Source organism: Tetrao urogallus, assembly GCF_951394365.1.
Source record: "Tetrao urogallus genome assembly, chromosome: 8".
In the NCBI taxonomy this organism is placed as follows: Eukaryota; Metazoa; Chordata; class Aves; order Galliformes; family Phasianidae; genus Tetrao; species Tetrao urogallus.
Window position 1 is genome coordinate 1,706,279 of NC_136821.1, and position 24,192 is coordinate 1,730,470.

The 24,192-nt window shown below is 42.8% G+C and overlaps 1 protein-coding gene across 2 annotated transcripts; it reads right to left on the minus strand.

Moving 5' to 3' along the window:
• Positions 1–412: 412 nt before the first annotated feature.
• Positions 413–15,101, minus strand: TNFAIP6 (TNF alpha induced protein 6; the record flags this gene model as incomplete). Of its 2 annotated transcripts, XM_079539184.1 has the most annotated exons (7): positions 14,943–15,101; positions 13,349–13,460; positions 7,230–7,367; positions 5,961–6,122; positions 3,069–3,297; positions 1,708–1,748; positions 413–576 (listed from the first exon to the last, which is right to left on the minus strand). In XM_079539184.1, exons 1-7 carry the CDS (start codon positions 15,039–15,041, stop codon positions 413–415), a joined length of 945 nt encoding a protein of 314 aa, XP_079395310.1. In that variant the 5' UTR covers positions 15,042–15,101. The 2 variants fall into 2 exon arrangements, with proteins under 2 accessions (XP_079395310.1, XP_079395311.1); XM_079539185.1 differs by lacking the exon at positions 14,943–15,101 and having other exon boundaries at positions 13,349–13,546.
• Between the last annotated feature and the right edge of the window lie 9,091 nt (positions 15,102–24,192).

Consider the following 24,192-nt stretch of genomic DNA (forward strand, 5'->3'; position numbering starts at 1 on the left):
CTGAAGGCCTTTCGAATTCAGGGGAATGAGTTAATAATAATAAAAAAAATAACAGTCTAAAAAATAAATATGTGAAAACCGAGGAAATAAGGACTTAATAATGGAAACATTGCTTGCACAAAAAGTTTGTTCAAATGGTGCAGGAGGTGAGGGAAAGGAACACTGTATATACAAAAATAGTTCTACAGCCTTTGGTAACAATGAATTCTTTTTTTTTTTTTTACAGGACTTGTCATCTAAAAATACATCTTATAATTTATTTCCTGGTATACTTTGTTATCAAAATTGATAGACAATAAAAAGTCAGAAAGATATGTAGAAAATGACCGTATGTCCCTGTCTGATCTGAAGAAACAGGTATCTGAATTGGGTTCTCAACGTGTTTCCCAGTGAGTGGACTGTGCTGTTCTGCTCACATAATGCCAAACTTTCCTGATAAGAAGTTTGTTCTTCCTTGGGAGGTCGTGTTCTTTCCATCCCCTGCCTTGGAAGGCACGTCCATTGTAACATACCTAATTTGAAACCCACCAGCAGTCACTGAGGCATCTGACAGAAACTTCAGGGTCATAACATTGCCTGGGATAGGAGAAAGAAAAACAAAGGTTATGTTTTGGTTGCAGCTCACTTGGGGCTTCCCGAGGAGCCTGAAACACTGAGCTCTATGCAGCAAGCTACCTGGTCTGCCTGCTTTAGAGCTGCAGGCCCCAGAGAAGTGCTGTTCCTTCAGCCCCATTGTCTGTAGAGCCCACAGGTTGATAAAGCTTTGACAAACACAGTGCTTTTTGCACAGCGTTTCCTGTCCTTTAAAAGGCTTTGTTCCAGCTGTGCAATGTCACAATGCTGCTCAGGGCCCATTTGTGGGCTCCAGCCCATCCCAGTGCCTGTGCTTCCCATTCGCTCCTGTGGGCCAGGACATGGAGCCTCTGTCATTTGATGAAGTCAAAAGCTTGATTCATTGTCATATTTCTAAATAGCATCACCTTATATAGTTATCTGCCAGTTAAGCTATACTTCATTAAAAATAAGTTTCCCCCTCACCTATTAACAACAATGCTCTAAGTAGTCTATCTCAGAACTGCCATGGCCGTGCTGGCTTTGCTTGACTGATGCAGTCACCTAATTTAAGAAGGGAAGACACCAGGACTTGTGAAACAGCCACAGAGCCTCACAGATCTACGAGTGACGCTTGTTTTTCCTTTGTTTTATATTTATTGTTTTGCTCATGTTAATAATCTCACTCCATTGTAATTTGTTTTTCCCTGGCACTTTTAACTGCTGGGAACTTCTCTTTAAACAGACAGATGGGATAATTTCTATAACCAGCTTTGGAGCCATTCTTGCAGTCCTTACTCTTCAAATTAGAAAACGTGATGCAAGAAGATTGCATGCACAGCTGAGACAAGGTCACTGATGGCAGGTCTGCTTCATGAAGCTGCCCATGTGAAAACCCCTTGAGTGTGCTACCTCTGCAAGGCCAGCAGGCTGCTCCCTGCTCATTCTTCTAACTTATTTATTTTTTTTTAATTTTATTCCATTTAAAAGTAACTGCATTGGTGAAAGAGCATATGGGCACTTTGGAATAGCATCTTGGGCACAAAGCAGACGTTGTGTCTTTGGTCATCTCACCCATTTATGACTAGAAAGTATGGATAAAAGTTCATTTGGGCTAATTTTTTTTTTTTTTAACCAGGAGTATAAATATGTTACCTGTGCTAATGATATCATCTGGCAACTCATCTCCACAAAACCTGGAACAAAACGTATAAATAAAGTCATGACTAGAGGACACAGCAGCAGTGCCCTGCCCTGCTGCGCAGGGACATCTCCTGATGAAGGGAGCCTATAAACAGGAGGGGGAACAGCTGTTTATGAGGGTAGATAGTGATAGGACAAGGGGAATGGTTTTAAACTGAGACAGGGGAGGTTTAGGTTGGATATTAGGAGGAAGTTTTTCACACACAGGGGGTGATAATGCACTGGCACAGGCTGCCCAAGGAGGCTGTGGATGCCCCATCCCTGCAGGCATTCAAGGCCAGGCTGGATGTGGCTCTGGGCAGCCTGGGCTGCTGGTTGGCGACCTGCACACAGCAGGGGGTTGGAACTGGGTGAGCACTGTGCTCCTTTGCAACCCAGGCCATTCTATGGTTCTATAATTCTCTGATTTTATGATCCTATGATTCTATGACAGTGGATTTTGCCCTCTGGATTTGCTCTCCTTTGGAGCTTGGCTCCCAGGGCTGAGCTGGTTGCAGGTGCTCAGTGCATGCAGTTCCCCTCTGTATGCCAACACCACTGACTAAAGGCTTTTTATTTTAGGGGAGGGAAAAATGCAGGAAACATTTTTTAACATACGAAGGAAGTAAATGATGCAAAACAAGTAAAAAGGCAATTTAACAAGGCCTTAAGGAAAAGAAGGCTCGAGGCTAAGAAAGAAAGAACTTGGTCAAGGAAAACTTCTAAAATGATCTCTAAAGGAGAAACAAATGGGCTATATCCTTGCTTTGCTACACATGATTTGTAGAGAGGCTGTGAAAAACTGCAGGGATTGGGAAGTGCTTTTGTCACTTTGTTTCTACTTCTTCCTCTGGAAAAAATACGAGGGACTTTATACTAAAAAGATGGTTGCTAAAGAACAAGAAAAAAGCTAACAAGAAGCAAATGGAAACTTAAACATATTTTTACTAACACTTTAGCACCTCTTCTCCTTGCTTAAATTAAATAAAATGCAAAATGCTGTCTGAGAGTGCTTGGTTTTCCTACAAAATCATAGAGCATTGCGATAAGCAGCTGGCTCCATGGTCTCACAGATCTCTTTCATGCAGTTTAACAAAGCAGAAGAGGGCAAAGCACGATTTTCTGAGGCTCTTTACAGCCTGTGTTAATAGAAGGGTGGTAAATTGCCAGGAAAGATAAGTCAGGTGCTATTGCTGCAAGTGTTAGTAGCATGACAAGTGTTAATTGGATGAGCTATTATGGTGCTTTTCTGAAACAGTATTCCGGATGGAAAAAAAGAAAAGAAAAAAAAAGATGCAATCATTTGATTATTTGTATATTGAAGCTGAAATTACCTGCCCACAAAACCGCTGATATCATCATAGCTGTCGTAGATTTCCAAGTAATCAGCCATGCAGGCAGTGTCGTCTTCAACATCAAACTCCAGAAACTGGAGATGAATCCGCTGTCCATACTTTACTCTGATATGCCAGTAGCAAATTTGGTCATTTTCATACTCGTTTGGGTAGCCTGGTGACTTAAAAACATGTTTTGAATCCGTGAAGACTCCACCACATTCTTTTCCTAAGAGGAAAATAAAAACATCAGAGTCCAAGCATTCATTTTGGATACGGCAATGATTTAATGCTTTCAGCTCTTCCATGCAGCAGAACCATAGAAAATCACACAGGGACAGCCAGCGTGGTTGCATGTTCCATCTATTTCAGTAGTCAGCATTCTCAAGAAATGTCAGCAATTCCTAGCTTTTGCCTTTTAGAAGTAACAGGCACGATCCCAAACTCCCTGAATTCAGTGGAAAAGCTTCCATTGTCTTTTGTGAACTTTGGGCAGGAGTTCAGTGCTTTATGTAAAAGGCACATGGGGTTTCTGACCGTGCTGAACTTTAAGCTTTAGGGCTGTACTTGCAAGTTACTCTGGCATCCAGCTTCATCCTTTCTTCTTCAAAAACCTCTTTCAAGCGTGTCTTGCACCAAAAACCACAAAAGAAAACCAAACTACCCCACTTGTAAAGGTCAGCACTGCCATGCGCTTCATTGTACCCCTGCTACTGGATGTGAGATGGAGGTGTGTTTCAAACAGGCAAGCAGTTCTGCAAGTTCCTCACGTCATTAGCAGCCCATGGAAGAGCTGAGGCTCTCTTCAGCCAGGGCTTTGCCCCCCAGGCTGCTCGCCTCCCACCTGCAGCCAAACCACTGCCAGTCTGTGCAGCAGCTTGAACGCATTTCCTTCTAATGGGAGAGGCTCAGGCTGTCCTCTGAGTGTTGGCAGCTCTGGTTCCCCTTTGTCCTCTAACCAGACACAGCATTTGGAAAGTAACTACCTCTGGTCCCAGAGGAGAAGGCTGACAGAGGAGGGAGTTGGGCTGACATACATGCACTAATAATGAACGCAGTAGCCTAACAGTTTTCTCAGTGTGCTGAACATCTGTGTGTCCCCCACCCCGCAGAGCTATTTGGTTAACAACTGCCCTGCTCGTATAAACAAGCTCAAACCCCACAAGCACAAACAAAATGTGCACAGCTGTACAGACGTCACTGACAACTCCAGTTCCGGCTCTGCCAGCCAGGGCAGAATGCACAGAGCAGGGAAGCCAAGCACAGATAAAGTGAATTTTCCTTTTCTTATTGGGGTTAGCTTGTCCTATCTTTCCAGCTACATGAAGCGACATCAAGATAAACTGTCACAGTGGTCATGTCAGTACTTCAGTCATTGGAGCAGCAAATGGAGGTGAATGTGGACATGTCTCACATTTGGTGAAGTCCTGCCAGTCATGTTTAAACAGGATGGGGATGGCTGTTCATGAGGGTGGATAGTGATATGACAAGGAGGGATAAACTGAGACAGGGGAGATTTAGGTTGGATATGAGGAGGAAGTTTTTCACCCACGGGGTGGTGAGGCACTGGCACAGGTTGCCCAGGGAGGCTGTGGATGCCCCATCCCTGCAGGCATTCAAAGCCAGGCTGGATGTGGCTCTGGGCAGCCTGGGCTGCTGGTTGGTGACCTGCACACAGCAGGGGGTTGCAACTGGATGAGCACTGTGGGCCTTTGCAACCCAGGCCATTCTAAGATTCTACGATTCTATGATTCTGTGATTCTATGATTCTATGAAAAGAGTTGCATGCACACTATTTCCCTCCAGAAACGTGTTTCCAACAAAGAAATAAAATAAGTGGAGAATGCAACTCTACTTCTCTCACAGTCTTCTTTAGGTACAGATTCCCACTTGTCATCTGGACAGCCAAATCAAGACCTTGAGGTTGCGCTGTTCCTGCAACATGCCACAATGCTGCTGAGAAGCCTGACAACTCTTGAGGCTCTTCGATGTAGATAAACACATCCCTGCCTTTGCAGTGTTCAATTATAGCTAAGCTTCATGCTCAAATGTCTGGCTAATAATGGAACTCAGCAACTCTGAGAAGTCAGATTTGTGTGAATTATTATTGTTTTAGAATAAAAGCTCTAGCAAACACAAAACAACTAGAATGATTTCTCTAGAATTTATTTTCTGAACACTTGTGTCTGCTTCCAAATTTTCAGCAGCAGTGTTTGCAGCAGGAAGACTGAGAACTTTGAAATCAATACTGATTCTTTATGGCCAAAGTAGGAATAATGTAAAAGGCAAGTAAAGGGCAATAATCGCTGAGGGTGATTTTAGTTTTCTAAGTTATCATCTTGCTGCAGAGGTAAGAAAATATGCTTACAGTACAGGAGTTATATTTCATAGAATCACAGAATGGCCTGGGTTGAAAAGGCCCACAGGGATCACATAGTTTCAATCCCCCTGCTATGTGCATGGTCGCCAACCACTATATATTTTTTGCTTAATCAACTACTACGACCAATTAGCTCAACAACTAAGCACCTGAGATTAGATATTTGTATGAAATTGTAGAGTAAATGTAAATGCCCTTATACAAAAGATGGTCATTTTAGAAGTATTACTTACCTTGTTAATCAACAAGAGCATATCATTACACTTAGTTTCTGGAGAGGCTTTGGCTAGGCCCGGTTGCCCATGGCAGAGAGCTGTGCTCTGAGTGAGCCATGCCAGCTGCTGGGGACAGCAGAGGGGCTTTGTGCCAGTTCCAAATGAGCCTGGATCAGTGTGTCCCCTTTGAGGACAGTGTATTATTGGTACAGAAGCCAACTCATTCAGAGCCTTCACACTGCCCCATAGCACTCACAGTCTTCGACCTGAGGAGCAAGGAGCTGTTTCTAAACTCACCGTTTGGGTTGTAGCAGTAGGCATCCCATCTCTCACTTCTGTTGAGGCGAATCCCATAGTCCACAATCCCAGTTCTTCCAAAACCACAGTTGGCTCCAGCTTTTACTATGGGGTAACCAACTCTGCCCTTGGCCATCCAGCCAGCAGCACACACATGGAAACCTGCATCAGGGAGGAAAAGTGGCATCAGTGGGATAAATCAATCCCAGGCAAGAAACTGCTTTTTATTCAAGTCTTACTTGAGGTGATTGATTACTTAAATGTAATTGGCCTAATAAAATTGAGCTATGGGAAAGAGCAGTATTTTCAGTTGATAATTTTAAACATAGAATGTGAAATTGCTTTGTGTTGTCCACAGTATGATCATTCGTTCTTCATTTGAAAAGAAAAATCAAATGCAGATGGATGATGCAGTCTCCGGGGTAGCATAATTTAAGTGCTGTACCAGCATTTGTAATCACATTACACACAGAATGAGTTATGTAAGTGAATAAACCGTGTTCTTTGTTTCCCTTTTGAAGTCATGCAAATGTACTAAATCATATCTCATGAAACAATTTGCAGTATTAAGACCTGAGAGTGAATAAAATACTACACATGGAGCTAAGGAAATAAAATATGTACTTCAAATACTTTAAATACCTAAATAGCCTCAAGTATTTATTGCTAAACAACTAGATCCTGTTAATGCACTTTGTGGCTGACAACTTAGATACAATAGCCAAAGATTGCAGTGTCTGGTAGAGACCAATTCCATGTTTTCACTGAGACAAACTGGAACATATTTGTGGTGTCCTCAGACTCTGAGCTGCTCAGAAGAGACAAAAGTACCCTTTCTACATGTGTGCTGGTGCTGAGAGCCAGCTTCTGACTCAACAGCACAGCCTGCACATTTCTAGAGCAGAGGATATTTTCCATTGTTTTCCTAATTCTCTGAATGAATAATCATTCCTCATCAAGAATCAAAGAGAAATGCAGTTCACCCTGAGCTGGGACACACATCTCAGCTGCTGATAGGGAAATAGCACATCTCGTTCCCTGCAGCCCCATGGCTGTGCTGCACCCCCAGCTCAGTGATGCACAGCACTGTGTGCACATGCCCCAACAGCAGCTCTGTATCAGGGGTAGGAAACTGCATACAACTCGGGCAAACACCCAGAGAGTTTACAAGTCTCTTAGTCCCAGAGTTCATAACATTCATGGAAAGCAAAGACGTTACGAATGAGTGATGGATGTGAAAAGCAAACAGCTGTGATTTTTTTTTCCAACCTATTTTTCTCGCTGCCTCCAGCTGCTGATAGGTGGCTAGGTGTCCTCCCTCGTATTCGCAGACTGCTTTTGCTTCTGCATAGGTGAGCTGGTACTTCCCTGAGCGTGACTCCCGGTGGTACACCCCAGCTGCTCGTTCTGTGGGAACAACAACAAAGGATTTCAGCATCACGTCCCAGCTGCCCACTCTTGGGATGCTCTCCTGTCACCCACAGCCTCCCCAGGAAATGCACCTCTGGATGGTGGCCAGATGAAAGATGCTGAGTTAGTAGCTGCGGTGTTTGCAAAGCGTCGGGGAAACGCACCTCTCCTGACCCAAAGGTTTCGTAGAATCACAGAATCACAGCATGGCTTGGGTTGGAAGGGTCCTCAAAGACCACAGAACCACAGAGTGTTTGGGTTGGAAGGGACACTGCTGCCATGGGCTGGCTGCCCAGGGCCCATCTATGGCCTTGGGTGCCTCCAGGGATGGGGCACAACAGCTGAGGGCAGTTCCAGAGCCTCACCACCTGTGGGTGAAGGATTTCCCCTAACAGCCAACCCAAATCTCCCCTCTTTTAGTTTAAAACCATTCCCCCTTGTGCTGTCCCTATCTGACTGTGTACAAAGTCGCTCTCCTCCTGCCCATAAGCTGCCCTCAAGTGCTGGAAGGCTGCACTGAGGTCTCCCTGAAGCCGTCCCTTCTCCATGCTGAACCAGCCAAGCTCCCTCGGCCTATCTTCATCAGAGTTTGGTTTTGTTCCGAAGTCTTGAACAATAGAGCTGGTCAGAGCCTGGCAAGGTTCTGAAGAAGGGAAGGTCAGCAAATGCAGGGAAGGAGCCCCACGGGACGGCTCAGCCAGCAGTAGCTATGGGAACCATCGGCCCGTGTCGGCATGGCCGCTCTGTGCATCCTGTCGTTCTGGGCTGCTCTCACAGCATACTGTTGGATACAGCTTCGGTGCTTTTCTAAGATGAATCAGAGCTTTGTTTTTAGTCTCCAGAGAAGTGAAATCAGAGCTACTTGGATAGGAGAGAGGCAGAAATTAAAGGGAATGAAAATGGGAAATTAAAATATCTGAGCTTGTGTCGCGAAGGGCAGAACCAGAACAATTGCTGGCTGACATTTCTGTGGCACAGAAAATTAATACCCTTTCTTCATCATTTTTTTTTGCTTTGGAGGTTCAACGTGAAGCAGCTTTCCAGTGAAGCTCAGAACTTTTCAGGGCTGCGATGGGTTTTGTAATTGTTTCTTGTTTCGCTTGCCTGACACCATATGTACAGAAATCTGCCTCAGAACCAACAGGCATATTTAATCTGAACACTTTAGATATTTTTTTTTTATATTTAGCCTAACGTGAGAAAAATGGCTGTCTGTAGCTATTGCTACTCGAGGAGAAAGAAAAAAGAAGCCAAACAAGAAGTGTTTTTACAGTAGTTCCTGGTGCCATGGGAAAAAAAGAATGTCTCTATTAGTGACAGGCTGCAGTTTTGGCTAGGTTGGGATATTTTTAAACAAGAGCACGGTCACCACTGAATTGTGGTTAGCAATGGTGAGATCCCCTTGTAGAGACAGTGACGTTTGGCAGTGCAGCAGTCCCTGGCCTGGTGCCTGGGGAAGTCAGTTGGTGCTGACAGGAGGCTCGGCAGGCTGAGCTGCTTCCTGCAGCATCGCAGGGAGCGTCTCTGGCATGGGCATGGGATAACATGCTCTGGAGAGAAGCCTTTCTAAGTCCAGTCCCAGTGCAAGGAAGAGTCAAAATACCTGACAGCTGGGTGATCATAGAATCACAGGATGGCCTGGGTTGCAAAGGAGCACAGTGCTCATCCAGTTCCAGCCCCCTGCTGTGTGCAGGGTCACCAACCAGCAGCCCAGGCTGCCCAGAGCCACATCCAGCCTGGCCTTGAATGCCTCCAAGGATTGGATGATGGTACGTTATTTATTAAAAAAAAAAATCTTATTTAAATTAAAAAATCATTTGTAGGAGGTTTCATTTTTCATTCTTTAAATAGGCTGTCATATCTAACCTGATAAGCCCAGGACTCTTTCTTTACGGCGCGACTGTGTTGAATTCAGCACGTATGAACTGGAAGTTTGAGTAATGCAGAAAGCAGTGCAGGCACTTGAGTAATGCAGAAAGCAGTGCAGCACTCAGCCCTGCTGCACTCTCCAGGGACAGCCTGCAAAGGCGATCAGTGATCACTGCAGCTCATAGGTGAGCGAACTGGAAGGTGAATTGAATTGCACTGACAGTGAGTTGAAACCATGGGATTTGACCCTTGGGTTAGCTGAGCTGGCTGCCTACACCAGTCAAGGAGCAAGAGGCAGACCAATCTTAAGGCTTGCTGCCTCTACAAGAGGTGCAACAAGAGCGGTCCGAAAACTTTGGGCAGAGTGGGTGCTGGCATAGGGGCCCATGGAGCCACCTGGGCACCCTGCTTCTCTGCTGGGTGTGACACCAGGGACCTGGGGAGAACCACCAGCAGTTGGGATGCACCACTATTGGAGCTGATGGTAAAACCTTTGCACTGTGAGTTATTCTGACTATTCCTCCCGACAGCAATGTTTTCAATGCTAATCCTTCCAAAGGCATCTGCCTCCATTTGTTGCTGCTAAAACATCAGCATGGACAGGCATCCCATTTTTCAGAATACTGCTGGAAAGCTCTGCTTCTTCACTGTTTCTGCAAGTGCTGCTCCATTGACAGCAGCACCCGCAGTGCCTGGGTGGGTGGTGGGATCCTGCTGGGAGCAATCACCCATCTCTTTGCTACTCCTCTGGAACAAGATAATAGTAGCCTTTGGGAAGATGGACCACACACGTGTGCTCCACCGAGCCCTGACAGCTTCTGCTGGCTCAGTGTGCCACAGTTTAATCTGACAGTATTAACTAACAGTATATCCTAATTAACTGCTCAGATCTCGCAGGCATTTTTTCCTCTCTGTTAATTATATTAGGGAATGTGCAGAAAGATGAGTTACATCAGCAAAACCTCACCTAGGTCAAAGCATTGTACTTATTAACACCTTTAAAACACTAATTAAATACATGTACGTTATACATTATATGCATACATATCTACACAAAGGTAGGTCTGAATATACACACACAGAAACTATTATTAGTTTTCATGGGGGCAATCTCATGATTGTGTAGATAAGCATACAAGCATGAGCCTACCCTAAAAGTGCCCTGTTCCTACACTGGTGTGCCTGGGCCTCAGCTGGGCATCAACCCAATAGGTGGGGATTCTATTGGATACTGGGAAACATCTCTTCCCCAAAGAGCAGTCAGGCAGTGGCACAGTTGCCCAGGGAGAGGGGGGGTCACCATCTTGGGGGTGTCCCGGAGCCGTGGGGATGTGGCACTGAGGGATGTGGGCAGTGGGCATGGGGGGGCTGGGGATCCAAGAGATCTTTTCCAACTGTAACGATTCTCTGATTCTCCAATTCTGCCTGAAGGCTGCTGTCCTTACTTGACTTGTCTGAAATCTTTTCCTGCTCAACACAGAATTTCCAGCTCATCTTGCTCTTTATTTGCCTGAAAACCAGTTTACTGGGAGTGTTCTATCCATTCATTTTTCTTCTTTGCTTCTTACACAAAAGATCACAGATTACACTGCTGATGGGACGTGTTTCTTCCAGCTCATATTTCTTAGAGGCTCTCCTTGAGGTCCAGAAGCAGCAGGATTTGGCAAGGACAGTGACCCTCTGCTCACCCACAGCAGTTGGTAAGAATGAACCACAGCCAACCTCTTCTGCACAAACACAGCAAGTATGGGACTTGGCCTAACAAAGTGCCCTCAATATGCATGAAACTCCTAAGGTGAAAACAAAATATTTAACTTTAAGTGGAGGACGGCCATGCAGTCTGTGGCACAAGGTGACACTCAGAGAATGGGGCAGCTATGGCCCCTGAAACTCCCCAATACATTCTGTGAGCGGGGTGAAACTGTGGATATGGGTGAGGAAGAGCTGCCCTTGGAAACCTTCTTGCTGGCACTTGAATGAGTGTATGATACATCTGAACAAGACTGCTCCACTCCTCTCATCGGTTTACAGTAAGTTTTGGCTATAACATGCTTGTTTCAAAAATGAGCAACAATAAAATTCCGTGCACACAAGAAAGACATTAGCAGGATGGCAATGCAATCAGCTCCAGAAGGACTCCGTGTTTACTGAGAAAACAAAAGATCTTTTGTAGCACACAGAAAAAAAGGTACAACACGTGAGCAGTTCTACACTAACCTTTGCAGAAGATTTGACATTTGGTTACTGGCTTGCTGAAGAGAGGCGAAATGGAAATCTCCCTCATTTTCTCTCTGGTCTCAATTATGCTTTATCAGAAAAAGAGATAAGCAAGGCTCAGCAGCCACTGCACATTCCTATTTAGCAGGAGGTTCTTGCTGTAATGCTTGGCTGTAGTTAACATGAGATTACGGTTACTCGTCTTGTTCAAATTATTTCTTTTCTTAATGAAAAGATGCGTTAATTGGATGGCTATGAATGTGCCCAATTTTTCTTCACTTGTATGCAATTTCACTGAATTCCATTGGTAATTTAACTGCATTTTGGGTTTTATTTGAATATTTTTTATTACATTAATTAGAATAGATAGTGTGTTTTTAAATGAGATTCAGTGGAACATAGAATGGAAAGCAAAGTGGTTATTCCAAAGAGCACACTGTGCTTCCGGATTTTGTGTCTCTTTCTTTAGAGCAAGTTGTCAGTTTTAACTCTTATCTTTGATTTTTATTTACTCTCATTGAAAATGCTAAGGTGTAGCAATACAACGTCTTAATTCCTGTTAGCTCTCTATTCCTTCATTTTAAAGATTCAGGAGACTTTCTTCTGACTGACTTCAATACCTACCAGGTAAAGCCACTTAGCCGATGGCTGTTATCACCAGTTCATGTTGCAGAAGCCCTGCCATCCACACCCAGCATGGCACTGGTTGCAGCAGTCACGTAGATATGCCAATATTTGCAAAGAAAACACCCAGGACCCACACTCTGGCTCTGATTGTAAGTGGTATGGTGTGTGCTGAACTCTTCCCTGTGTCCAGCCTAGGATGCAAGCTTTGCTTCTTCCACAGAGCAGCACTGGAAGAGCAGCTCCTCTGTAAGCTGCTGAGCTATCCTCACCCACCTGAGCACCTTGAGCAGCTATGGGACACAGGGGCATGTTTCAAGTTCAGAAGGAGAGGGGAATCATTAAAAATGTACAGCCATATGGAAAACAGTATAGATGGCTTCTCCTTCGTGTTCCCTTTAGTTTACATGATCCTCTGAGACTGCAGCCACGTGGTTGCTGCACCAGCTATGAATGTGGCTCAGTCCCACGTGAAACATCTGAGCGTACAGAAACAAGGACTGCCTGCAGGAATTCCTTAAATCCTTAAAGAAATATGCAGCATCTTAGACAGGATGAAAGAGTTTGTAGAAATTTGTCTATCAAGCAGAGCACTGAGTGCATGTATTTCTTTTGGCACATTTTATGGGACTGTATTTTGAATGTTTTTCTATTGTACTGGATAATTATGAAGCCTATAAAAAAAAAACCTCTGAGAGCCATTTAAACTCACTTGAGATATAAGAAACTATTCCCACAGCATTTTCTACAGTCCTTTTGCAATCTCCTCTCCTCTGTTTAATGATGTGAACAGACCAATGGCCAAAACATATACATTTCTCCTCTTCCCTAGAAACCTAGGAAATATATTGATATTATTTCCAGACCATTTAGTTTCATATGGAGAACCCCAGGCATTTGAAATATGTTCATGCAGAAAATAATTCATTCCTTTGGCATGAGTTTCGTTTCACACACATTTTCCTTCATTAGAAGCAAACTACTATTTAACGCTCTTTTCGCTTCACCTCATGCTCTAGGAAAACACATTCAGATGAAGTATTCCATAGCTATTTTTTCCTGCATTTCAGAGCAACAATAAAACCAGCAAGCTCTTAAGTACAAATCTTACAGTCGTTACTCATTTAACACGACGGCCGATTTCAGTGCAGGATTTTGCTTACATGAATGCCTGGCTCACTTTTGTACCTCTAAGTGTTTATTTTTATACTGTTCCACAGACACAGGGACTCTGGCAATAAAACAGTTGTGATTAGATTATTTCTTACCTAGCCAAATAGAGTTATGCAGCACTCCATCCTTGAATCCCCATGCTTGAGCTTCGTCCCACAGCAGGGCAGAGAAGAAAATTAGTGCAATCATCTCTTCCGAGCTGCTAGGCTGTAAATATTCCCTGTTAAAACACTCAGGGTAACCTCCTCTAGCAGCTGGCTAGATCCTATTGGAACATCTGGTAGCCAGATCTTAAATAGTGCTTTCAGCTGTGAGGTCAGCAAGCCTGCTCCAATTGTGCTTGCTGTAGTATTATTGCACAATTAAATGTGATGTCTGCAGTCATCCATGTGACTCACTTTTGGCTCTCCTCATTCCCAGTGTGTCCAAGAAACCATTCTACCCCTAACTACTGCAGCACACATGAATGCTTTTCAAGCCAAAGTCTGTTCATTCTTCAGCACTCAGTCTTCAAATTCCACAGAACAATAAAACTAATAACTATTCTATCTGCTCCCAGTGTTTCCAGTCACACCATTTATAAGACCGAAGAGAATCACACGTATTGATCCTCATTTAATTTTTTTTTTGCATATATTATAAGGATTTAATTTCACAGCACCCTGATCAATTAAAAAAAAAAAAAGTCAGGAGAATATATTTAATTGGATATTTGAATCAATTCCCCAACGTGGTAATTGCAAGTTAAACTCCCAGATCAGCATAAAACTATAAGCGTCAAAAACAGATGCTCTTTGTTCTGCAAGTGGGAAATAAAACTAAAATCTTCCCCTTCAAACCACGGTTTAAAAACTGATTCATAGCCTGACAGCCGTCTGCCTGTGTTCCCTTCTGGCCAGACATGAATAGTGCAGCTGCTCCTGGTGGATGAGTGGGAGAGCAGAAAGGAGGAAAGATAAGCGTGTGGAAAATGGTCTGGTGCCTCACAGCCCTGAGCAGCCATTGGAGGACTCTGCTCTCTGGATCTGGTAAAGCTCATAACTTGGGAGTCGGGAGCTGTGCTCGTGGCCATGAGGACAATCAAGTTGAAATAAATGAAAAACAGAAATCAAAAGGAAAGGGTGGAGGACTCTGTGCCTACTCAGAAATATTTTACATAGATGACTGCTGTGCCAAAGAGGAAGATATTCTTCATCACTCTGATCTTATATAAAGAAATGAATGCTCATCTGAACTGCATGCACACACACACACACATATCTTCCTCCCACCTACAACTCTGGCAGATGCTCAAGAGGAGAGCTGTGGGGAAGGGGAGCCGAGGGAAAGCCTTTCTTCCACCAAAACAAGAATGTCTAGACTTGTCACTCTTCTGCACTTACTGATGGGAGCAAACAAGTGCTCCTAATAAAAACGGAGGTCAGGCATTGGAACAGGCCTCCCAGGGAAGTGAGATGAAGAGCCCCCATCCCTGGAAGGTGTTCATCTAAATGTCCATTCTTGTTGTGCATATCTATGCCTAATCCATTCGAGTCTGAGCCCTCAGTGTGGGTTCTTCCAGCTTTAATGTGCAATAGGAAAGAGCCCAAGCTATTTGAATGAGACCTAGTTCAGAATTATTCTCTGATAGTACGTTGATAACTGTCTGTTTTCTAACCATTGATATCAAAGTTGTATATCTGAAGTTATCTGGATATGAATTGTGAAGATGGCTGTATTACCTTTTTGGGTGCTGGTGAGGGGAGGAGACAGTGCTGAGCACGTTGCTCTGCAGTATCCATTTCTCATTAACTGAAGGAGACTGGCACTGAATCTTTGCTTGTTTGCAGCTGTGATGTGTTTCTGATATCTTCTGGGGACCTGAGAGTAATAAAGAGGCATAAGGAAAGGAAACAAAATCAAAGGAAAATGAAAATTCAACAGCAATTTCACACATTGCTAATATAAACAAATTACTGGATCAGATAAAGAGAATCTTAGACCTAGAATTTCTCCTTCTGAAATAAATATAACGTGGATGTCTTTTTCTGCCCTGGCCACCTTTCCTCTCTGCCATCCCATTCAAATTCCTCTGGATGATGCTGCAACGTGAGCTGATAGCTTAATGACCCTCTATCAGAGCCAGATGTCTCTGCTGCAGGCAACTCTGTTCCGGCCATCGATGCCAATCCCACAAGACCACAGCAATCTGTATAAAGTGAGTAACTTGTAAAAGCAATGGGTACATACCAGCTTGGAGATGGTTTGCAATAGACTAGCATGGTGAAATCCTTGATGAAGACCCTTACACAATAATCCATTAAAAAAAAAATTATATATTTTTTACTCAAGTCGACTATTAGTGGCGAAAAGCCTCAGTTACAAAAAATAACTTGGAAATTAAAGGACGTAAAGTGACAAACAGTTCTGGCAGTGAGAGAGTCTGAAGCATCTCTTTTGATTGATACAGGGTCTAATGTTTGAATGAGTGCACCTCCCTGGAGGAACCAGGCTATCTGCTAATGAGCCCAAAGCAATTCAATGGCTTGCAGATCATAGGATCACAACATAACTGAGGCTGTAAGGCTCCACAAGAAGCCAAGAGTCTCAAGTCAGAATTCAGTTGTCCATTGAATATCCTCAAATGAATGAAACCCAATGGTGTTGGAAGGGAACAGAAGTTCTGCAGGTTCAGTACGTGTTCCACAGTGGTGAGCAATGGGGCATGGGGAGTATTTTGTACCTGAGGAAACAACCTAAAGTCTGCCATCATGTTGACATTAAACATACACTCCAGATCCAGCCTATGTGTAAGTCTGTGCACCTCACAGCGTTGATAAAGTACATCTGGCTCCCAAGTGAGCTGCAAAGGAAAGTTTTCATCTGCAAATCCTAGCAGACCCTCTCACCAACAAAAAGAGATTCCACAGCTGTACGTGGGCACTTCGAGACATTCATCTGACAGTGTTTTCTTAAGCTTTCTTCCAAGTTTTCCACATTTAAATATATCCCAGACAAATCTTACATAAATCTGGGGTGGGGATGGGGAGCCTTCCTTAACTCCTTCCGTGCATATGTATGTGAAGAAATACTGTTTGAAAGTTATTCTGTGGTTTTTGCTGGTGTATGAAGAGAAGATCTAACTTGGTAATTCCCAAGCTGTGGTCTGAAACCCAGTATGGCACAAAGCTGATTGCAGTAAAATGGAGACTAAACAATCCTGTGGTGTAATGGAGGAACTGCTGGGGATGGAGGAATTTAAAAAGCAAAGGATCAGCAATGTATGTGGGTCACAACTCTCTTTTGCATTCATTTAAATATTAAGCACATAAACTTCTTCATTTTCCTCCTGTTTTATGAAAACAGTGAAGATATTCGGAGTTTCTGTTCTCTAAGCTCTCTAAGATCTATTAGTGACATAGAATATATTGCAGCTATAATGTTTAGAGGTTTGAGAATGATATCGTGAATGCTATACTTAAATGGAAAGGTGTGCAGTTAGAGCCTGTTTACTGGGAGGTCTTCTGTTAGAAACCAGAATGAGAAAAAAATTACTTCATGGAATGTGCAGGAAAAAGGAGTATAGGGATAAAGACAGTGAAAAATTAACGTTAACCTTTACTTACAAGAAAAAACTGGAGGAGGTGCTGTGAAAGGGGGAAGTGTGACAGCACTGACCGAATTCACATGGTGGGAAACCCGAGTGTAGAAGAGCTATTTAACCTATGGAAAGGAAAAGGTCAGCTCAACAACAGCACCATCCCTTACTATTGCTTACGCACAGACTGAAAGGCTAAACTCAGATTTGAACCATACAAGCAGACAATTTGTAGAACAATCAAACTACTTATGCTTAACAAACACCTAATTTATCCTGAGATGATGCTCGAGCCCTTGGAACTTATGCCCTTTGAAGGAAGTCCACTTCCCATTCTATCTTGTTTATACCTCATTCAGTACATATTTTAAAATCTTTTTAAACTCATTTTTTGTTAATGAGCTGAGCCGTAGAGGTACAAGTGGAAGGATTAGCCCACCCTCAAGGAACTCCTTGCAGACCATAAGTCATCAGATCCCAAGCATCTGCCACACAGCGCAGACAGTCACAGCTATTCCTGACAGATACAAGAGCAGTCTGCTCTTCTGAGCCTCCGGTGGTGGCAGCTCCACAGCCCCCTGCTGCTCACCCCTCCATACGTCTTCCTTAACCAAAACATCTTCCCCTAACACAAGTCTTTCCTGCTGCAGTTGTAGCCTATTACTTCTTTTTGCTCCAGCAGACAAAAGGAACGGATCCTTTACCGCCTCTCTGCAGCAGGAAAGTTCTGTTATGTCTGTTACCACATCTCGCTTCCTTACAAATAAACAGGCTGCTCTTTTCATCTTTCCTGGAGCCACACTTCCTAGACGCTCAGCCATTCCTGTTTCTCTCTCCCGTGCCCTTTCCAGGTGGCTTGCATCCTCTGTGGGGTGTCACGCCAGAACTAAACATAGCTCCCCAACAAAAGGCTCCATGCAATCACGTGGTGATTGTCCAGATGACATTTTGGTTTGTGCAGAATCCCAGCTTGACGTTTGCTGTCAGTCAGATTTCATTTACAAATGACCACGTTTTAAACAATAAGCCAGATTTTAAATGACATACTTAAGATACCTAATTACAATGAACTGCTTCAAGTATGAAAACAAATCCAAAACAAAAGAACCCGACGGGATTTGGTGGATCTACCTGAATATACCTAGTTATTTTTCCAACCTCTCTTCTCCTGAGTGCTTTCTGCTTTAGCAGAAGCTGCCAAGTGTTACAGAAATGGTGCATTGTGGAACAACGATGATGAAAGCCTTACATTTTTGTTCTGAATTACTGAGAATCTCACTTTCCAATGAATTTACAGAACATGTTTTCCAAATCGTCACACATTTACTGAAGTAACAGAAAAGACAAAAGGAAACTCAAACCCAATTCCTAACTCCTTTGGTCCTCTACATGCTTCAGGTGATGGCATTTTAGGAGAATTTTATAATGAAACAACTTCTTATGATTCTACTATTTACTGTCATGGTGTTAATATTTTAGAGATGTATTGTGTGCTATAACTAAATACTTTAAAACTTCCTCTCCTTTGTTTCCTAGTCTAATTCTCACCAAAATCAATGCCCATTCCGTCACAAGGGAGGGAGAACCAACTTTTGTGCATAATGATGTCATAGCTTAAAAAAAGGCAAGCAAAATCTTCATGTGAACGTAGAACAAACCAAAAACATTAGGAATTATTAAGAGCAGATGTTAAGAAACTATAATGGATTCACTTATTAAAAAATCTGAGCGTTCGCCAAGTTAAAATGCTTGTTAGTTGAAGTCCTACAATGACAGTAATTCTAAATAAACAAGTTGGACCTATGAAAACTAAAAATATACACTGACATAGAATTTACAAGTGTCTCATGGATTTTTTCCCATGTTTACATTTTAGAACTACAGAAATACATGAAAAAACCCACAACACATTCTAAAAATGTTCGTGTAGATGCAGTTTTTAGAACATGACGCTGAAGAATGGGTGCCATGGTAAGGATACTCCAAGAAAAGCAGACTCCAAAGATTGCTGACAAGCTCCTAAAAGAAAAAATAACTTGCAACTCCAGCCATGTCAAAGCAACCCGCACCAATGCACTGGGTGCATGTATGTGTGCACTTGAAAAGTGCACACCCAGCTGCAAAATGAATGTACAGAGTCAAGGAGTCAGATGTATGGAATTAAGTCCCATAGGATCACTGCTAAGGCACTTCCAGACTAAATATCAAGAAGTTTGGTGTGGTAAAAAACAATACCTAGCCTACAGAAGTATTTAGATTTGCAGCTGAAGCTGGGGAGCTTTAAAGGGGAATCTGAAGGGCACCCCAGAGTAACCAAGCTACTGATGAGCACGTGCCCTTCACAGCTCAGCCATGGAGGCTCAAGCATCCTTAAGCAGAAGAAAACATGGAACCTGTGTTTCTCAACCAGTGGTGCCATCACAGAGACGTTTCTTGTCTGCTGGGAAACTGAACTTGCTGCAGCATACAGAGGAAGATCTGCTCCCTGCATGGACCACAGAGCTTCTGTGCTGTGCTCCTGCATCTGGGATGTTCAAGTCACTCACAGGCTTCACCCCATCAATTAACCATTCTTGCTGGGCTGGCACCAGGCTGAGCTCAGACACCAAGAGGAATTTAAAGATGCACAAACACATGCACAAAGATTCTATTTAAAAGGTTAAGTGCTTTTTTTTCGGTAAACCTGTCCATAAGAATGTTAGTGTCTGTCAAACTTACACAAATTGCCTTGTATAAAGGCAATACATTCTAGAAATCATAGAATCATAGAATCATAGAATCACCAAGGTTGGAAAAGACCTAAAAGATCATCCAGTTATATATTACACATTTTTACACTGATGGAAACATTAGTGTCAAATCTGTGGTGCCTTTTCAACCACATGGAGGTAATTATTGCAAGAAAGACTGTGTGTCCAAACAATTTGAAGAAATAAACATTCCTATAAGCTTACATGCTTTAAAAAGAGGACTTTTAAGAAATCCTTTCATGTGTGCCATGCAGAGATGCTGACTTACGGGACAGTTAATAAGTTACAGTGAATAACTATTTCCACAGAAAGGAACAAATGCTTTCCTTTTCTTACAGAATGTGTATCTACACGAATTGCCTGACTATTCACTGCTGAGGCACTGGGAGATGAATGATCCCCATCACAATGCACACAGGCAGCAGTCGATCTTCAGAAGCAAAACACTACCTTGAGTGGAGGCAGGAATACTTGTGGAAGTCTTGCCAGGTACCTAAATACTTTGAAAAACTGACCTTGTAACTGGTCAGCAAAACCTCTCCTGCTCTGTGTTCTTAATGCTTTGTTTCTGACCAATATTCATGCCAGGTGTATTAGAGAAGGGAATGCTCAGACCATGCTAACATTCAAAAAGCCAGCAGCCTGCTTTGCAATATCAAAGATGAGGTCTGCTCTATATACATTTTCTTCTCTCCAGCAATATCCTGGCTTCGATTGGGATTTTCTTCATAGCAGCTGATATAGGGCAGTGTTTTGGATTTAGGAGAAAAACCATGTTGATAACACACCCACAGTTCAGTTGTCACAGGGCAGTGCTTGCGCTCGGTCAAGGACTTCTCAGCCTCAATTCACTCCCTGTCCTGATTCCCCCCTCAAACACTTTTCTCTCCAGTCATTTCACCTCATCTTGTGTGCTGTGTCAGATTTATAACTGAATACAGGCATCTTCCAGCAGAACGTCCTTTGCTAAGGACTGCATCCATCCTAGACACTGGCATGGCACAGCAGAATCCTCCCTTGGCCTCAGTCTCCTTGTAGCTCAAGGGCAGTGCCTCCAAACCCATAAAAGCTGCCCATAAACATAAATCTGCTTTGAAGTATTGTGAGAAATTCCTTTCTGAAACTCAGAGAGATGAGCACGGTGATGACATACTCAGTGCATTAGTCTCAGTAGTCATTGCTTAAGATGTCCCTTTATGCCTATAAGACTCATTTCCTACCACACTGCATATTCATTCTCTCCTCCTCCCTCCTGCTGTTTCAGCTTTGGAGGAAATCAAAGTTATGTCTTTTCCCAATTCTGTGGTCACTCCATGGCTTTATCAGCTTTTTTGTGTCTCATTTTCTTCCATTTCATATCATGCAGTAGATCTCTGTCTCGCATTTTCTAGTCTTCTGAAAAGAGTTAGGCAATGGACTTAGAATCACAAGGTTGGAAACAACCTACATGATCATCTAGTCCATCCGTCTCCTCATCACCATTGCCACCACTAGCACTAAAAAGTAAGCACTTGCTTACACGGGGCCATAATTCACACTCTGTAAGTTGGAGACAAATAAGGCAGTGTCTCTCATGTGCACAACTCCCTGGAGGTATTCCAGCAATGCACAGATGTAGCACTTGGAAACATGGTTTAGTGAATACAGTGATGGACTGACGGTTGGACTTGATCTTGGAGGTCTTTTCCAACCTTAATGATTCTGTGAATTCCATGATCACAGCATTCTGCAAAATGCTAACTAATATTCTTGGCAGGGTGTCCTAATCCTGGAAATGCCCAGTTGCACAAGTGGTGTCATAACATATAGACATGGTGATATAATGGTGAGGGTTGGTCCCTCTACGTCTGAGGTGACGGTGTTTGTAGGCTTTCCTCCAGGTAGTTACTGACAACCACACTACCATCTCCAGTCAAGGACTGGCTACCAGCAGTCCAGTCCTACCAAACTGGCAATCCCCAGCTTTTGCTGTCTGATGTGCAATACCACTGACTAAGTTCTTTGCTGTGGATAACATCATATTTTCCTCTTCCAATCATCCTGTGGTTCCACTCATGCTTGATTTATTTCCCTTGGCTGTGAACCACTGTCTCCTTCCCAGGTTATTTTGATGCATGTGTTACGGAGTTGGTATTAGTCTTCCTTTATTTTTATGAAGGTACAATTTCTTTGCTCTCTTCCTCATTATGAAAGAAAATGGACTCTCTTATCCCGCACCAGCATTTTTCCATTAAGTCATTTTACGTGATTGTAGTCCTAAACTCCTCCTACTCATGCATTCATGAAAGTGCCCTTTTGTTTTGTTGAGAGACTTGGCAGAATGTGATTTACCAGATTTTGTTTATATAGTATTTATTTTTCCTTGTTTTTCAAGTTCTGACTGTGCTTCTCTTCCTCTGCCAGCTTTCAGCTTTGGCCCATGTTTCGTGCCATCAGAATACCCCCCTTCTAAATAACAATCCAAATAGGCAAAGCAATCCTTTCCAGGAGGGATTAACTCAGTTATATGAATACATTGACAAGCTACATTTTTTTAAAACCAAAATCACATGTCAAAACTGGATAAATGTAAACCACTTAATTGCTGTTAAATGTTTTTGGTCAGAGGTGTTACAACTGCCGCTTTCTGTTTATTCAGAGTGCAGCTGATTGATATGATTTGTTTGTTATCTTACTAAGAAACTGACTGTAAATATTACTAAGTGTTCTCCTAGACAAGGCAGCAAATACAAAAATGGGGATATAAATGGAACACAAAAACATCTTGCCACTTGAAGATGAAAAGGTAGAAAGGGAATTCTTGCTGATCTCAGGAACAAGTAGTCTGCAAGACTCCTTCCCCCACTGAAAGGGGTCCTATTTCTTACTTGAGCTTTCTCCTCTGTTTTTTTCTTTTCCAGACATGTGCTGCCCTCCCTGTGGCATATATTCAGGCTTCAATTGTCAGTTGTTTGCAGAACGGCTTCAGAAATCGTACAGGAAAGCCAGCTTGACTTGAGCAGAACATGTGAAGAGCTCCCCAGCAGGCAGTGTGAGCAGAAGGAGCAGGACTGGCTGTCGTTCCAGAAAATGCTGCAATGTCCTCTCTGAATATTCACAGCTGCAGCAAATAAAAAATCAATATCCCAAATACAGAGAACCGCAGTGAATCTGTAGTGCTGAATGAATCATCTTTCCAAAAACCCAGAATGACACCCAGAATTATCTTACCCAAACTCCACTGAACGTTGAGTGTCCTGCACTTCGATGCGAGCCTGTTACTGCCTGCACTTGTGCTGCTTAGCTAATTACTGAGAAGCCTTTGCACAGAGATCCAACTAAAGCAGCAAAAAACACAGACATCCTATTTGCTGGCCAAGCCAAAGAAGAAAAGTTAGAGAAAAATACTTTTTTTCTGTTTCTTCAAAATAAAGTGTTGGGTTTTTTTTTTTTTAATCAAAACAGACTAATTTGGGGTCAATATTATAATTCTGCTTGAAGTATTTCATTTTCATTTCAGGTTTTCAGTGCCTTTATTATGAAATATGACTATTTTCTAAAACACCTGAAATGAAAAGTAAAATGCTCTCATTCTGAAGGTGTTGAAACAAATATTTTGACTCCTTTGATGTATTCCCTTCCTCTGCACAACTCTTTTGCCTATATTTGTTAACAGTTTTCTCCTCCCTAAAATGGCTAGCTATGTTCTATGTGGGCAAATAATCAAAATACACATTCTCACATTCACACGCTGTACTCTAAGGCTGCCTTCAGCTGCAGATAACATCACACTGGACGTTGTCGATGTTGATTTAATGTGTAACAATGATGATTTGTCAGATCTGAAAAAGGGTGTCAGGGAACACGCGCCACTCATTTGAAAGCTGGGCACAGCAAACCATCTTCAGCCAGAATCAGCAGCAGAATAGTGCTAAGGAAACAAAGCTCCAAAGATGAGACAAAGCTCTTAGAGTTCGCAGTGCTGTTTGGAAGTGAGCTGGGTTAGCAGATGTTGTGCCTTTATCTTCGGAAGATCTCTTTATGTGCATGAGCATGGGAAGAATCAGCCATACAAGTTCATCTAGAACAACTAAACCTATGGTAGTTAAAAAAAAAAAGAAACAAAAAGAATGAAACACCCATGAAATCTTCTCTATATATTCCCTAGAGGACCTGTCTGTGGAAATACCTTTGTGGAGAAGGTAAGTGGGATTTCCACAGGAGAATAAGAGACAGCTGTTAGTCAGTACTTGGCTTCACACTGTTCCTTTCAATAAAAAAAGAGAGATGGAAATGAATTACGTGCACATATCTGCAAGCAGTCTAGTCAATATTCTGCAGCTCGGGCTCTGCCAAAAGGCTTCAGGATGGAGCAGAGGTTGGAAAGAGAAGCTGCATTCTCTAAAAATGTGAGCTTTTCATTTTCACTCAATTTTCCCAGTCAGGTTAGGTTTGTTAAAGCTCATGGAAGCCAATACTCAAATATTGATTAATAAATCCTAGGGCTTATCTGCACTAGGGTTTGATATGACTTGACCAAAGCAGCAGTGTCAGTAAACTAACCCAATACAGTCAGTTTCCATTACTGGTTTTTCAGGCAAAGTGACCTTCCCTCAGCATTTTGAGCTCTGAG